Here is an 18,160-nt window from a genome sequence, read left to right as displayed (position 1 = left end):
GTACAAGGCTGTAAGAAACAGTAAGTAACGAAGTGAAAGAAGCAACAGAGCATTGCACCTGAAAATACCTCCAAGATACAAGCTAACTCTTTCAGTTGCACACATATAGCGTGTTAAATATATAGGGAGTTAAAACAATTTGAAGAGTGTTTACATCTAAGAGGCCACAAGCTCCAGCCCCCTTCTTTCACTAAAAATACCACCTATGTTCTGAGGCATTAGACCCTGGTAGTAAATCCCTGGGGACACAAGCAGTCTGTTGGGTCATTGCTACAGCCAGGGTTGAATTTAGTAGAGCACCTTTCCCACTGGATGAGGCCTTACCATACAGCAGGATAAAAGCTAAAATGCAGCCAGCAAGTTTTAACATGCAGGGTCCCTTTGAGCATGCACCAGTGACTCTTGTGCACCACAGTCACACAGCAAATAATAAAGTTTCTTCTAGCAAGTGAGGGCTGCCAAAGAATTCTGTTTTCCACTATCTCTCTTTATAATAGTGGACAATTAACAGTATTTAAATAGATCTTAGCCTTGACAATGCAGTAGTTTTACTCTGCTTGGAATAAAGAAAAAAAAGGCAAATAGCAACACTACCACACATTCTTTTACTTAAGATAATACAGTTCAGAGGAAAAAATATTTTATTCCAGAGGTAGCTTTAACATGTTTATTAGTTGATTTTGTTTAGCAGGAACTAAAAATCCTAAAACATTAAATATCAGCCCTCTCCTCCCAATTAGAATGTACTCTTGTTGAATCTGTTCTTAGAAAACTGGTTAGGTGCCATGTGATAGTTTAAAATTCTTCGCTGGTAAGCTCAAAATTAAAGTTAAGAGTTATTCACTGAAGTTTTATAATAATTTCACTTACCTTAAAGTCTTTCATATAGATCTCTTGCTAGTTCCTTCCAAAAAAGAAAATAGATTGATAATGACTATTATTTTCACTTAGTACCTATACTAGTATTTTCTGTTTAGATCAGGGAAAGTCTATGCCATGGCCAGCAACAGAAGACACCATCACCGATTTCCTTCACAAACCTCAGCTTTTTTACCCCAATTCTCTCAATTATTAAAACAACATTGTAGTTGGCTAGGGGATTTTTTTCTGTTGTTGTTTTTGTTTTCAGGTTTTTTTTTTAATATGTGGGAATGTACGCCTCCTGTGTTCAGAAGAGGTGTCTCTTTGCAGTTAGTGCCCTGTCTCCTTTTTTCAATTTTGTGTTTTTAAAAGCCATACTGATGCCAAGGCTTCATGAACAATACAGAGGTAATATTAGGGAAGTTTCAATTGAAGGTAAATGCCTTACAAAACTGAAATAGTGACAATCATAAATTAAAATAGAAATAGACATGAAACCTGACTATAGTGGTAAGCATTCTTAATGTATACGGTGCTGATTTACCTACTATCACAAACTTCTTATTCTTATGCATGCTTTTCTTCTTCCTTTCCTATAACTGTATCAATCAGCATTGCTTTAAGGCAGTTACAATTACATTATTTCTAAAGAAAACTAGCAAGGTATCATCACCAACAAAAAAAAAAAAAAAACTAAAAATGTGCCCCATCTCAAGAAGTTTTCATGTTACAATTCTGCAAACAGAAATAGCATGAGACAAGGACAAAAGTTTCATTTTTCAAGAGTTTTAGAGTAATAATCTCAATTCATATTGATGTCACTTCAAACAAATCAAAAACTGGCAACAAAATATGAGACATGAAGTCTCCCCCAAGTGTTCCTTCAAATTCATTACATCTTCCTGGAGCAGGTGCACCAGCTGAAGTACAGTCCATGTGGAATTCTGTGAAACACGTACAAGTGAGGAATATCTATTTACTGCTGTGGTAACTGGCACACCTGGTAGCCCACACTGAGCCAATTTAGTCCTGAAAATACTGCAGCTGCATTCATATGACATTTCATTTAACCTCTCAGGCCCTGCTGAAAGGTACACTGCTACCAAAAAATAGACACTGTGCTTCCAGGCCCCATATGGCCCATCCAAAACTTGCTTCCTGCATCTCTCTACTCACAGTGTAACTTCTCAGATTAAGAGACAAATGTGAGTGTCTGCTTGGCACAGCGATCACACTTATGGCCACTGAAACCCCAGGAAACCTGAAACCTGTAAGAGAAGATACATGATAGTTCACAACAAATGCAAGTACTAAGAGAGTTTTGAAACAGAGTCCTGCATCAAAGTTTCAAGATGATTCTGGACAGATCAACTGGCAAAGGGACCTCAACCCTGCAAGCACATGTATCTACCACACAGGAGCAGCCATTCTGGCAATTTAGGGCTGCTCCCAGGAATAATAGGCAGTTGTGATTTTTTTCAGGATAATGTCTGTGGTACATAACACTTTTAATGAAGTACCTGCTGGTTTAATTTTAACCTGTAATTTTTAGATCATGTGATGGTAAGTACCCTCAGTAAAGCAGTTCCTTCCAAATGTGACAGTAAGTGCCCAAAATACTACTGGTAAGACAATAAATACTGCAGTTCAAAAGTAAATTTTTTAGGAAAAAAATCAAGGAAAAAACCCCTCAAATCCTACCACAACAATCTAATTAAACAGATGTGTTTAATACCATAATAAGTTTCATCTGAATAAAGAAAAAGCGCTTTCCTCTTGTGGTACAAAAAAAAATTTGCGTCTTATTTCTGTAGCACAATACATTCTTTTGCCCTCTTCAAAAAAGGATCCCAGAAGCTGAACTTTAAAAAAGAGATATAAACATGTATTTCATCCAAATTTTCTGAAGTCAACCTATTTAGAACTGCTCTAAAAAGAGAGAGAAGATAAATACTTGACGTTATGATTGGAAAAATTATTTTGGCATATTTCAGTTTTCACCAAAATTCTTGTTCAACTCACCTCATTAACCAGATTACCACTACTCAGGTTAAATCCTTCACCCACCTTACAGGCCTTCAAAGCTTTCTCACTACTTTGGTTTTAATATAAAGCACTTTTCGACTGAGGTAAATAAATTTCACAGCATCTGTGTGACAAAATGTGTTTTTTTCCTAACTTGAAGTTTTAAGACCTCAGGTACTTATTTCTCAATGTGACATCTTATCAATAAAAATGACCTTTAGGGCCAAATTAACTTTTGACATGAGGCAGAGCAAGTTTCAAACTCCAGTTCAGTACAGGTTGTACTCATGCCTGAATGAGATACTCATACACCCAAGGCAAATGCTCTACAGTTTTTATGACTTTAATTGAAAACATGAAACTCCTAATGCTTCAGAAGATCTACTTTGTCTATTCAACTGCCTTCACAAGTCACTTACCTGAGAGAGGCAAACCAGAGACAGGAATGTGGGACCTTCATGCTCATAGTTTTTGGCTATTCTAAGTGTATTTTTCTTCCTATTCTTCATGGGACTTTCAGTCATTACTGAGGAAGCCTTTCCCTGCAAGCACTTTGTCAAAAGCAGAAGATTTTCACAAAAAGGGTTTTTTTTGCAACACCAATCGACTTTGTAACAACCAAATACACATTGATATTCCAGCAAATTCTAAATTTCACTCTCAAGAAAACACATCAAAGAACTAGCTCCAATATTGTGGTGGGTTGATGCTGGCTGCATGCCAGGTCTCCACTGAAGCTGCTCTATCCCTCCCTTCTTCAGCTAGACAGGGAGACAGAATATAACAAAAAAAGCTCATAGGCCAAGGTACAGACAGGGAGAGATCACTCACTCACCAGTCACCATCACAGGCAAAACATACTTGATTTGGGGAAATTAAATTATTAATAAATCAGAGTAAGATAATGAGAAATAAACCCAAATTTTCAAGCATCTTATCCTCCCCAACCCCAACTTCTTCTTGGGCTTAACTTCCCTCATTTTTTTCTACTTCCTCTTCCCTAGCAATGAAGGGGAATAAGGAGTGGTGTTGTGGTCAGATACATGGTCTCTGCTGTTCCTTCCTCCCCTCCTCCAGGGGTCCCTTCGCACAAGAGGCTGTTCTCCATTAACTTCTCCAAAGTGCAACCTTCCTCAGGGCTGTAGTTCGTGAACTGCTCCAGCTTGTGTCCCTTCCAGTGGGGTGGAGCTGTTCAGGAACAGACTGCTCCAGCATGGGTCCCCCTTGGAGTCATAAATCCTGCCAGCAAACCTTCTACAGCTCCATTCTCCACAGAGCCACAGGTCCTGCCAGGAGCCTGCTACAGCACAGGCTCCCAGACTTCCTCAGGCATCCACCTGTTCTGCTGGGGGATCCTCCACAGACTGTAGGTGAAGATTTACTCCACCACAGAACTCCACTGGGACATCCCACCTCACCATGGTCTGGACCATGGGCTGCAATGGAATCTCAGCTTCAGTACCTAAAACACCACTTCCCCCTCCTTCTTCACTGCCCTTGTCTGCAGAGCTGTTTCTATCACATATCCCTCCCTTCTCGCACTGCAGTTGCTATTGCCCAGGGCTTTTTCCCCTTTCTGAAAAGACATTATCCCAGAGGTACCACCACTGTCCCTGATGGGCTTGGCCTCAGCCAGTGACAGGCCCATTTTGGAGCCAGTTGGACATAGACGAAATTTTCAGCAAAGTCATCTCTGTAGCTGCTTCGAAACCAAAATCTCGTCATGCAAACCCAATACAAATATGGAGCCAAGGGGGCAAAAATATAAAATCCATTCTTTATTAAATAATCAGCATTACACATTTCCTGGACTTCATTTCCACTAGAAGAGAGAAATAAAAAAGATTGCTGTAAGATCCTTCTAGAAAATTAGAATTTGCATCAATAATAAGAGCATTCCCTTTAGGATGCTCTCCCGCAGATGATGCTGGATTTCCAAATCAGACTCTGTGAAGAGTCATGATCCCATCTAATTATGTGAAGGGAAGCAACTGCCACAAGGACATCATAGTTTCTCTTCTATATTTTCTTATACTAACAGAATATTGTTGCAACAGAATATTATAAAGCATGCTGCTTCAATTCTTTATCATTCGATAACATTCAGAATTAAGAACTCAAGTAACTTCTTAGAAGAAGCTTCCCCTTTTGATTTAGAAGTCTCAGGGTTCAAGACTTCTCAAAGAACTCAATATTCAAAAGCACAAATTATGTAAGAGGTATCACGCTATTTTGAAAAGCAAGTAGTTTACAGACTATTATCCACATGAAGACAGTCTTAGTCTGTTGGAGATAGCTTGATTTCAATGAGCTTTAGGATCTACTGTTGCAGCAGATAAAGGAATAAAGTCTCAAATGAGGCTATTAAATCATATTATCCCTGGCTTCTATTACATACAGAAGGAGAGGATATTTCACATGATACTATCCCTAGGAAAATCACTTCATTCTACTTCAAAATTAATTATGCTTCGCTTAAGAATTTAGAGTTAGTTCTTTGTTAGATTGCCTCTTATATTGTATATACATAATAAAAACTTACAGCGCATGCTCTTTCCAATTTGAATTCCACTTACACGTCTTAGCAGTTTTAGATAACAAAGGAGCTCAATGCTTTTTACAAGTCCTGCCTAGTTGGATTGTCTGCTCTTATTTTCAAACACGTATTCAAGTAGTATTGTAGCAGGATACTCTACCCCTGAATGTGGCCAAGCAACTTAGACAATATCCTATTTGCAAAGCTATCAGTGGTGGGCTGAGCTCAGGCCATGTGCTGGCTTTGGTGTTGAGTCTGGCTAACTAACCCCAAATCAGTACCCTGAGAGTGAGGCAAAGATTTGTCAGACAAGCTGCTAAGCTGACCTGGCAGACACGGGACTGGCAGTTGATCACTTTATACTATGTAAGTCCAGTCCACTTTCATAAGGCTAGGTTTCTCTAGCATATTCCTTCTTGGCACTCCTCAAGGTTAAGAGAGAGATCTGCCCATGAGCATTGGAAGGGCAAGTTACATCCACGCCTACGTAATTATTCCTTCTTGCAAGCTTTAATAGAATTGCTTTGCAATAAAGCACTGTACTACAGTGTACATGCACTGCTAGCAGTTTCAGCTTTTATACTGTGCAGGAAAGAATTCTGGGGCTAATTTGGGATCCAGCCACACCTGGACCCCTCTCTGAGAAAGCAAAGAGTTCCTTTCAGCACCTTATGGCTCAGTGGCAGGACTTGTCACTCCACCCTTGACAAGTACATAGAGCAAATTTTAGATTAGTACTCATTTTTCTACTGAAGTTTTAAAAACACACAATGACAGACTTGTGTGTTTGTTTCTGTTACAGAATCAAGAAGGTGTCTCCTTACAGCTGTCTAAAACAGCTACATACGAAAATTAAAAATTCACACCAGACCACCACACAGGACAGGAAGGTTATATTAGTAAAGGATAAGCTGGGATAAGTTTGCATTAAAGCCAAAGGTCTACACCAAAACTTCAAGCTTTGGCCCTCCCTCACCAGCATCCCTGATAAACTCTTGAGACTATGTCTTCGAAGACATTTTATTCCTCAAAAGGCATTTTTATTTGTGAAGTCATCGTTAAACAGGGAATTTGTGAGTCTGTGTGAGTGTGCATCTAGAGAAATTCTCAGTTTCCCAATGCAATCAAGATGTTTAGAAGACAGTACTAGAATCTGATTTTATTCTGTGTAAAATGCTTTCATTTTTTTGACCTCAGAACATCTTGCCAAGAATTTTTTTAGTAACTGTTTTTTTGAGGGAACAAACAGCAAGTCATTTAGGTTTCATGTGAGATTTCCAGCAGAATTTGCAATTGCCTTAGTGTGTTTTTATACACATGCATGAAGATTTATTGCTACCAGAAATTACTTTTGAGCCATGTGGCTATCCTGTCCCAGAGATCTGGTATCTAAGAACTGTACCTCCCCCTAAAACATGTGGATGTGTGACACACTGCACCACAGACCTTGGAGACCTCCGAGAGGAGGAACATAGGTGAAAGCCACATATATGGGAAGCACACCACAGCTTACCAGTACAAAATTAATTTTTGCATCATGAAGCAGCCATATTTTCCACTGCCCTTAGGAATAATGATCTGTACACTGAATTCAGAGTGCATAAAACTAGCACTATTCCCAAGTCTTCTATCACTATACATAAACATACAGAAAACTCTTAAGAAGTAGAAAGAACACAAAACAGTCTATGCTTCAATCTCAGGTATTCACCTAATGCAGGAGATACAAAGAGTGAACTACTACCTTTAGAATCTAAAATTAAGGTTTTTACATTGTGCATTACAAATGGTATCTTCTGCATTAAAAAACAACTTTCATTCCTAGTGAAACCTTACTCAAAACCTTGAATTCTTTTACAGAAAGGTCTAAGACCCAATAATGAAGGAAAAAGAAGCAATTTCTGACATTCCCAATTTACATACACTCTTTTGACAGATTATAGACAGTATCAGCCAAGCTGAGCTGCCATGTTCTGAATAGCTAGAAAAGCAGAACACTATGAGCCAAGATACCAATACACCTTCTAAAAGCCAGGCAAAAACATTTCCAATTGGCTTATTTACCTGCCTCATGGAACAGAACAGTAGCAATAAAAATGTCAGAATTAAGCTTCTCTTACAGAACATTATTTATACATCAATTTCTAGGTAAACATAAGCAACCGTTACAAACATAACTCTTGAAAAAAACATAATCTAGGTCAAATTATAAGGTTTCCAAAACCTTTTCTGTAACACAAGTACAAAGGACAGAATGGACACAAAGGAAGTTACAGAAAATATCAAAAGAAATCTTATCCTCATAAGGACTTATAACTTGATGAGCTCCAGAAAATGTTTTGTGCACAGCAGTTGCCAAATATTTAGTACTGATAAAGGGACATAAGCTTGCAGCTAGCACTGACTCGAAATTCACAGAAATAGAAAGTTTTTCTTAGGTGTTTTCCTTTCTTCAGTCCTTCATCTACATGGATATCACTGTGAAACTCGTTTAGAGCTAAAATTTAAATAAACGGAAAATGCAAACAAACGGTTTAATCTGAGCGGAATGTGCTGTTGGCAAACAGGCTGCATTTCAAGCTAAAAGCTTTGTTGCACCCAAACACCAGCAACACTCAGCAACAAGCTGCAATGGAAAAATATATTTCAGAAAAGAGGTTCTTCTCCTCCTCCCAAAAACAAACACCACCCCCCTCCCCATAGAAAAAGAAAAGAAAAGAAGAAAAAAAACCCAAAAGGCACATAGGAAAGGCTTTAGAGCTTTAAATAAGTTTGCATCTTTAAGTTTGTTCCGCCTTTGAATAAATGTCATATTATTCCATCTTTACTCTCTAGGAGTTAAGGAATCCTTGAGAAAAACACTTGTCTCAGAAGCAAACTTTTTAAAAACAATTCAATAGCAAGCAAGAATACCCCAGGGAGGGAAATGTGGTGAAGAGGTGGTTACACCTCGACTCTCAAAGCCAAGGCCCACAAAGCCAGTCAGCTATTTAGGCAGACAAAGGACCTGCCAGGAAAGGCCTGCAACCAAGAAAACTTTTATTACCGAGTCCAGAAGGCATAGAACAGTGAAAAAAAGTTACAATTTCTAATTTACAGGGAGGAAAAAAACCTCACGTGTTTTCAGAAGCAAGTTTTCAGTGCTTTTATACACTACGGTGCCTGAATTGAAAGTAAGTTTTTGCAGTTGCACAGAAGGGACACATTATCAGATTACATAAGTAGCATCACCTCTATTTTTAAAATACCAGCCCAGTATATTTTTGGGTAATATTCTTGCACTAGAACACAACACTGGTTGATACTTTTAACCTAAAATTGCATGAAAACAAGCTTGGTTTCTACATAAAGCTGTAGTAAGGAAAATGGTAAGTTGTTTACTAGGTTTAAATAGAACTAGTTCACCTTCCCAAACCAACTTTTGGCAGCTATTAACCAAAGCTTTCCAGAAAAAAACAAAAACAAACAAACAAAAACCCAAACAAACAAAAAAAAAATCAGACAAAGAAAGTCAAAGTCACTGAAAACATTAGGAAAGCAGTAAACAAGGAAAAATGCCACCACTTAACTTTCTGGATTTAATTCATTTTTGTAGCTTCAAGTGAAGATTTCCACGTTTCACTTGATTTCTGGAGAGAGACCTAAGCTTTTCTCACCCTCCAATCCCCATTAAACTGTAAACAATTTACTGGCATAGAAAACCATACTGACAGCAAACCATATTTTTGGAAATTTAAACACTTGGTGTCCACAGGAAAATATAATCAAGCTTTCAAAACTATTTTTTCTGGCCCACAATGGTATATTCAGTACTTTTCCACTATGTTTATTTTAAAAGGAGAAACCCTGACCTGAAGAAAAAGTCAAGAGTAAGATGACAAAACAGCAAGTATTTCTTCAGTGCTCACTTTGCACTTGATACAGTAACACAATGTAATTTTCTTTAGAGTAAGAAACTTTGGTCAGGCTAACAGAACATACATTACTTTACCTAACCCAGAAGCCTATACTTTTTTTTTTTTTAACTTAATATCAGATGCTAATTTACAAAACATTCTAAAATCTTAGTGCTTTTCCTTTTGCTTGAACATCTCCTCAAGATACATAGGGTTTCTCCATTTGTGAGCAAAAAGCATCCAAATGCATGCCAAGAGCCCAAAATGAAGACAGTTATTTACATAATAAACAGGACAAACAAATTATATGATAAAAAAATGACAAAAAACTATAAATAAATTTGCTTTATGGAAACTTAGAGCATAACTTCTAGGAAGCTCAATGGAAAGAGGGGAAGGATCACTGCTACCCATACACTATTAGTGCCAGAGTAAGAAAAACAATTTCAGATAGAAATCTAAGCTGACACTAGAATATGAGCATAGACTGGAAAGGATCATATCCAGCTATGAGCTGAAATGAACAGCCAACATCTAAAATTACATCTAAAAAGAGAAGCAGAATCAAAATAAAGTTTTAAAAAAAAAAATCTAAAAAAGAGCTTGTGTGACTTAGTGACTGCTAGATCAGGAGAACAGATGCTGCTATTTACAAAATGCAGTCAAGCTGAAGCATTTCTGGTTTCTACAGAACTCTAGGTATTAGCTCCTATTAAAAAAACAAAAAAGAAAGGAAACTTTTTTTTTTAACTAAACCACCACTGTACATCCTGTAATTGCTTACCTCATTACTAAACAGCAAGAGATAAGGAAACATTTGTGTTTGATTTCTTCAGTTTTAAAGCACTATCAATGCAGTCAAAAAATAAATATCAACCAAGATCTTATCAAATGTGTGCTTCATGCTTCATTTCTTTTGAAAATAAAAATTCTAGTTATGATGTCCTGAAAATCAATTCAGCAGAATCACATAAAGTCACAAATTTATAGATCAAGTAATTTTAAACAATTATAAGAAAAAGTTGACTAAGCAAAGCTCATTTTCATACATGAAGAGCGGCATACTGTTAGCATGGAAAATTATGGAAAGATTTGAGAACTTTGAGAACCTCCACTGTTTTCAAGCAACTCCTTATCCCAACCAAAGCCATTCCCAAGGTCAGGCAATTCTGCAGTTGAAGATCAGCAAGAGAAAATTTCATCTCTTTCAACAGACTGAAGCCTTAAGAAAGGAGGCCAAGTAGGCTGAAGGAGGGAAGAGTCATATAAGGCCATCTGAGTTTTATTGAGCATTTAAGTCTTTAAAAAATATGTTCACACCCCTGCTCAGAATAATCCCTGACATGTCAAGATTAATTCTTCTCCATTAACATCTCCAGCCAGCCTCACCCCATACACGATACAGACCCATCATCCGACCATGTTTACAATAAATAGTGCAGAGAAAACAGACACTGTAAATAAGACTAATAATTTAAAGCATCATGCCATTACTTTAATATTCTTTCTCCGTTTGAGAAAAGCAAGAGTATTAAACACCACCAAAAAAGCCCATAACAGACAGATGTTTCCTAAACTACTGATCTGGTAAAGCAACACACGGATTTTGAAGGGAGCACCCTACAATGAATAACTAAATCCATTCCATCCAACGGCTGGAAGAGACAGAACATGCTTTTGCTATGAAGAGAACTCACAAAAAAGGATGTTTTAATTCACTGTATATAAGAGCACTATGGGAAATAGTAACTGATTTGTGTACTGGCAGTGTGCAGAGGGATTTGTCAGCTTCCAGATGGATCAGATCACCACCACCAGTGAGGATACCATATTTAAATTCTTAAGCTTGAACAGTTTATACATTTCAACTGAGACACCTTTCTATGGTGGCTGACCACAACAGCAAGCATTACAGGGGAACATCCCTATCATGCAGCAGGACACAGTCAAATTAACTTGGACAAAAATCCTAAACCTAAGAGATCTGCCTAGCTAGAGATCTCAAAGTTCACTGAAGAAAGTGACTAGTCTTGTACAGGAAGGCTAAAAAAGACTTCAGACAAAGTTATCAAGTCATTTATCAAAGATTACTTCCAAGAAGGTTAAAGATTTGGAAAGTTAGCCTGTCTTCCTTAACACCACTCATCAGGATAAACCATTTGGGAGCAATGGGCACAATTTTCACCCTTATTACTCTTAACAAGCATGCAGCACAGAGCTCAGACATGGAGCACTCACAAAGCAAAGAGTGAATTCTCTTGTGAGTTCACACTGCTAGAGCAAATACAGCAATGAAACAGAAAACTAACTCCTATTTTATCCTTTACAGATGCAGACAGGGGAATTACTACCTTCTCTCCTGGCAGAGGCTTTATTTGTCCTGCCACAGTAGCAGAGGACACAATATCTACTTTGGTTATGACCAGAAGTCTTGCCATCCTTTCTGGATGCTCATTTCATTTACACTATACAAGTGTTTTGCCAGGATTCTGAAAGGAAGGATATTCCCTTCCATGTCCTCTGCTAAGCAAGCATAGCTCTCAATCAGTCCCTCAAGGTTTTAAAAGAAGGAGAAATATTTGGCTGCTGACATGACCCCTCTCTTCTGTGCCGTAACAGCCCTTGGCAAACTGTGGAATTCTGATACATTTATCTACTAAAGCAGCAAGCCTGAGAAAACAGAGGTAATCAAAAGCCCACCTGATGCTTTTATGTATGAGACAGGTTTCAGACCACAGGTTGGAGCACTATTTGTCTGGTAAATACAGTCTTGAAGATCAAAGGGAAAGGACTTAGATGGTTCTTGAAGTCCCTCCAAGCAGTTACCAATATAAAACACAGAAGAAGAGGATGGAAGGAAAAATCATCCAGATAGCAATGCTCTGCCTTCCCCCGGGAGAGATAAATAAGCTCACTCCTGCCTGATGTTTAGATCTAGTTTAGATCTAGTGATGAACATGACTGGATAGTCTATCCTAATACTGAAATTTTCCCCAAATGTCCAGCCCAAGCCTTTCTGGAATTTAGATCCATTGTTCATTCATTCTAGCTCATGTTTTTTTTGTTTTTGCAGCAGGCTTTTCATCCCCATTTCTTTGGGAACATATCATCTTAAGCCTCCTTTTAGCCAACCACACCACCACTAAGTTCTTCAAACTTTCTTCACAAAAAACTCCAAAGAACTAAAGATATGATACAAGCTCACATTAAATATTTAATTTACATTAAATAATAAACATTAAATATTATAATTTAAATTTTCTAGTTTTAAATTATATGCTCTCCAGTATTCTTACTCTTCCTCCCAGCCTGTAATCTATTTGACAAAGCATAAAAATTTGTTCACCAAGACTCTGCTGTACAGGACCTTGTAGAGCTTGTACCAAGTACTTGTTAGCTGACCTCATTTGACTTCTGGGGATAGTTTTCCAGCTAATTTTACTCACTGAAGTGTAGTTTAGAGATCATAATTCCCTAGCTTGCTAATAAGGCCATAATGTGAACATTGAGGACTCCAGGATATCAACATATGAATATAATAGAATTTCTCTGCACAACAGGGCCTGTTACTCCATCACAGAAGCAGTAGCAATGCTGGATTTAAAAGAATTTATCCTGCCTAAGTCTGCTTTGGCTGCTGCTCAGCTTGTTTTCCTAGGCACTAAAAATGTGTTCCAACACTGGTCCAGTATTTTTTCTTTGAGCTACAGTTAAAATCCATCAGCTTCCTCTTCATCCCATCCCATTTAGCCCACACTGAAGAGGTATGAACCAAACAATCTCAGTCTGCTACTTCCCTCCACTATCTTGAAATTGCAATCCACTGGAGTGCTTCAACTAGTTGCTTTTTTAAGCACCCTGGAATTAATTTCATCAGGTCCTACCAGATTGAAAATCTACTGCTTATCCAAGCAACCTAGAGGTTTTCCGCCTACCCTCCAGCCTAGGAAGGTACTATTTATGCTTTTATCATGCTATTGACTACACAGGCCGGATTAACCGTTTCAGAAAACATTTCAATCACCTCAGCATTATCTGTTAATCCACTGATCTGTGAGTTTTTTATTTTTTGCTTTCTTCCAATATGCATTTTAGCTATGCCTCCTTATGTTTTTGACCATCTTAGCTTTATTCATACATCTTTGTGCACCTTCTATATGTTCCTTTAGTTTACATCAATGGAAAGATGAAGGGAGAGCAAAGTTCTTTTTTCATTATTAATTTTCCCCTCAAATGCAGGTGTTTGGTATCATTAGACTACTTCTCCAGGAGGTTGAGATTGTTTCTTTCTTCCTTATATTTGCCCCCAATCAAGCTCAGTGTGCCAAATTCTATGCTTTTTGACACTTACGGGTTTTATTCTGCTGTTGTCATCTTTTATCCTATGTAGACTAGAATCTTGTTGCATCTGCAGAACCTGCCCTCCATCTATGTATTCTCTATGTTTTTGAAGAAAATGAATTTACATACCCATGGAGAGCAGTATGTTCTGCTGAGTTTTCTCCACCAAATGGTTACAAGAGATTTTAGTTATCAAATCTCATCCTTTCAGTGATTCTTCTCCAGTTACGGACAGACACCTTGTATTTATATTCCACTCATACATATCTGATTGATCCAAATGAGGCTGGCAGAAGACTTTTAATGAGCATGTGTTGAGACATTCCACTGCTGTTCTTTCCCAATATGTTTGTGTTGGTGTGCAGACACCCAGCACACTGAGAGGAATGACGCACTCTTCTGCAAGGTCACAGGCACTATGCTATAAATACGTGTAAAATACCCCATGAGCAAGAATTTATCTAGAACCTGTGATAGATATTGGGGGTTTTACCTCAAAAACTATTCACCAACATTTGAAAATGCTAACATTGAAACTGCTTTCACTTGATTAACGCATTGCAACTGAAATATCTTTAAAATATTTTTTAAATTATCTATTGAGGTAAAAATGGTTATAGGAAATTCATTTTATTAATAAAAGCAAAAATTAAAAAAAGGGGACTAGTTTGCTGACACTGTCTTCATAATAACACTTACAAAAACAACTTGTCTAGCCTAAATGGGAAAATAGGTATATTCTCTCAGGTAAAAAAGTATATGTTATTATATATAAATATATGTAGCCTCCAATGAGAAAACTCATTACCTGAGCATAAGTCAAATCAATGGGAATTTATGTAAAGCAATAATTAAAATTCTACAGATTCTGATACAAGCAATATTATTTATTAATAATAAATAATGTATTAACAATAGCATTAATAATGCTATTTATTAATAGCAAAGAACAAAGCTGCACACTTAGCATTCCACCTTGTATGAGAGGAATTTTTATCTGGGGGGAAAAAACCCCAAAACATAACAAAGGCAGGCTTAGAGGGATGCCACGCTGACATAGGCTGCTGCCAAGCCTGAAGCTTACACCAGCCATATAATGCATTCTACCAACCTGCTCCAGACACAAAGCTGCAAATTCACCAGGAGTACCAGCTGATCATGACTAAATACTTGCTGACTGCCCCAGCAGACAAGAGGACACTAACTCAAAGAAAGAAACAGCAATCAGACCACATGGAAAATTCTAATCTTTGATTTCTTCACTGATTTATGCTGGAAACAAATCTGAAAGATGAATAAAGCATATTTTAGAGCTCCACATATTGAGGCAGCTGGGGTGGGAAGGGATAAAAAGAAATAATGTATGAGTCCAGGCTCAGACTTCTAGTCTGGGATGGACCATTCCACAGGAGAGAGAATGAGGGGAGCCCCAGTTCACAGGAGAACTTCTGGGCTCTATGTCATTTAATGACTTTAGACAGCGTAATTGTACATATTGCTGTGGACTTTAGTATTGTTTCAGATCCCAAAACAGAGGGATAAAGTAATACAAGTGCTGATGCTGTTCTAAATGGGATTTCACATTTTTATGTTACTAAGCTATTTACCTTTGGAAGCACTGCTGAAAGCCACAAGTTCTGTGGGGTGATAATATTTCATTTAACAGTTTGCTTTATCTGCCATCTTCACTGCAGAGATCTGAACAATATTATTCTTGGTCACTAATCAACAAAAAAACATTTCATGCCTGACAATAGTCCTCAGCATCCAAAACAGAATACTTCCACTGGATTATTTCTCCAACAAATGCAGATCCAAAGATTACAATGAAAATTTTCATTTATGAGTACAGACACAAGAACTAAGATTTGCCACTCTAAATTCATAAAATACAGAATACTGCTGTCTTAGATCTATGCTCCTGAAAAGGAAAATTTACAAAAGCAGCTTTTAAAAATTTTCTTAAAATAATGTTATATTTGACTTTATCTTGTTTAACTTGCTGGTAAACTTTTACTGCACCTTGTGTGCATACAACTTGTTTCACAGCTACTAAACCTTTCACAACTATGTTTATTAATCACACCACCAATGCCCATGGTATTTGAACTTCATCTGCTGTGTGAAGATGGACATTTACTGCCAGAACTTTTTGGCCTAGTTAAAAGAAAAGCCAGTAACAAAGTTTCTAAACCACACCAACAGCTGAACAAGCCATTAACTTCAAATACATAAAAACCTAAAATGGAGTCATCCAGTCCTGTATTCTGACCTCCTCCCAGAATTTAGGTGAGAGATCACCATATGTTTGGCCTTTGAATAGACTGACATGTTGAACCTGACAAAAACAAATCTTCCCTTAGCAGCCTTAGTTGCAGTAACTTATCATTCTCACCAGTAACAGTCTCACTTCTCATATGAGCCTTTAGCAAGGAAGATGCCAGATTAAGTTTTCAACTCAATATTCAAGTCTGGGGTGGTTGCTTGTTTCACTGGCTTTGGTTTTTAAAGAAAAGCTATCAAGCTTTTCATTTAGACCATGTGAAAGGATCAGCTTTGAGAAAAACTCCACATGCACTCCTTTTACCTAAACTGGGTAAAACAAGTCACACTGTATTTATCACACTGCACACTACCGAGAAGTTAGACAAAATAAAGAGACTCTTTCAGCTCCAATTACCCAAACCCAAAATGTGTTTCTATAGATATGATAACATATAATGCTTTTTATGCATATTTATGTGTATAATGTATAATAATGCATATTTATGTGTATAATGTATAAATTATTATATCTATAATACTTTCATGCATTATTATTATGTTTCCCTGGATTTCCCTACATGCAACCTGTTAAAGTTCAGGAGAACAAGCACAGTAGTGAGAATCAGACAGCTATCTCCAAGCACAGCTCTAGGTATTCACTTGTGATTAAAAGAAATATTCAAATTTCCTTTTCCTACTCTGCAGCTAAAAGTAGTATTTCTAGCAGTGCTGATGGGCCCGTTGACACAAGAATTCCAAGACCTGCACAAAAACCTGAGGGGAGCAAGACAATCGCAATGCAAGTAACTATAATTAGACTGCAAGAGTACAAAGTAACATTTATTTTTGTAAGCATTAGGTCAGTAAATGTAACCCTCTATTGGCTGGGCTGCCTATGAGCTATGAAAAAAAAAAAAAAAATAGTTTGGATCCAATCGGTGCCAGCGGAGAAAGTATTTACCAATAAACAAGAAGGGCATTCTGACGGGCTCTGCCTTAACAAGCTCACACGGCTTTTAAAAGCTCCAAAACTTCCCATTTATATTTTCAACTGGCAACACTAATGTTAATACCCAAATCCTTTCTCCTTTTCAGATAAAGCTACCCGGGTAATACCACAGCACTGCTCATACAGACTGAAACTAGAGTGTTAAAGTTGTGATTTTAGTGCTTCCTTGGGGATGCCCCAACTTTCCAGCCATTCATTGCCAAATCCTCTCTGCTGGATTGCACTGAAAGACTTTGTGCTTTTTCACAGAATAGTTAGGGTTGGAAGGGACCTCTGGACATCATCCAGTCCAATCTCACTGCCAAATCAGGGTCACCTAGAGCAGGCGACACAGGAACGCATCCAGGTGTTTTCTGAGTGTCTCCAGTGAAATTTCCCCACCCCCGCCTTTTAATAACACTTTTCCAAATGTTTCTTGGGGGAGAGAGCCGAAGGGGTGGAGAGCACTTAGCACGAATTAATTGCAGGAATAAATCTGACAGGGTGGATCAGACGCCCACCTCGTCGCACCGATGAAACCCGAAGGTGCCCTGCGTCGGACGGGAGAGCCCCCGGCCCGGTCCCAAAGCCGAAGGGGGTGGTGTGCCGCGCTCACCTGCACCCCGCTGAGGATCGCCTCGCTCTTCTCCCTCACGTCGGGGAAGGGGCACCTCCGGGACAGCATGAGCAGGCGGGCCAGCGCCTCGCCCAGCCCGTCGCGGACGGCGGGCACCGGCAGCCCGTCGGCGGCGGCCCCGGAGGCGATGCTCTCTGCTCGGCGGAGCACGGCTTGCCCGATGGTGTCCAGGGTGGCGTCGCGGGCCGCGGCGTCCCGGCTGCACAGCCCGTCCCAGCGCACCTCGCCCTCCCGCTCCTCCATGGGGCCGCCCGGCCGCTGCTCCCCCGCCGCAGCCGCCGCCGCCTTCTCCTCCTCAGCAGCCCCGGCGCGGCCGCCCCCTGGCGGGCTCCCTCAGCCGCCAGCCCGCCCACACAGACGACGACGAGCGCGGCCGCAGCGAGCGCAGAGCCCGCTGCCCGCGCCGCATGGGGGGCAGCACGGGCCGGTGCCCCCGGCAGCCGCCGCCCTCCCGCGCCGGGGCTGCCGGGCGAGCGGCGCCGCTGCGGCTTCGCCTTTCCCGGCGGGGAGAGGGGCGGCCACCACCCCGCGGCGCCGGCGGCTCCTCCTCCCTGCCCCGGGCATGGAGGAAAGGGGCGGCCCCGGCCCTGCCTCTCCCGGGGCGGCCCCTC

General features: G+C 39.4%; 1 protein-coding gene across 2 annotated transcripts in view; it reads right to left on the bottom strand.

Annotated features, from left to right (window-relative positions):
* The window catches only part of SESN1 (sestrin 1), a 77,803-nt gene extending 59,996 nt beyond the window's left edge, over nucleotides 1-17,807 (bottom strand). The window contains exon 1 of one of the 2 annotated variants that reach the window (XM_005518262.3): nucleotides 17,529-17,807. In XM_005518262.3, the coding sequence (XP_005518319.1) occupies nucleotides 17,529-17,792 (264 nt within the window). In that variant the 5' untranslated portion in view covers nucleotides 17,793-17,807. Of the gene's footprint in view, nucleotides 1-13,788; nucleotides 13,811-17,528 lie in introns of those variants that run through there. The other variant, XM_088052684.1, reaches the window with a different exon arrangement.
* Nucleotides 17,808-18,160: the final 353 nt, after the last annotated feature.

This window comes from Pseudopodoces humilis, chromosome 3 (genome assembly GCF_049639895.1).
Source record: "Pseudopodoces humilis isolate 2021_Gansu_Grassland_sample_001 chromosome 3, ASM4963989v1, whole genome shotgun sequence".
NCBI classification, from domain to species: domain Eukaryota; kingdom Metazoa; phylum Chordata; class Aves; order Passeriformes; family Paridae; genus Pseudopodoces; species Pseudopodoces humilis.
Note: the sequence above shows the minus strand (reverse complement) of the source record. Positions and strands in the feature narration are given on the sequence as shown.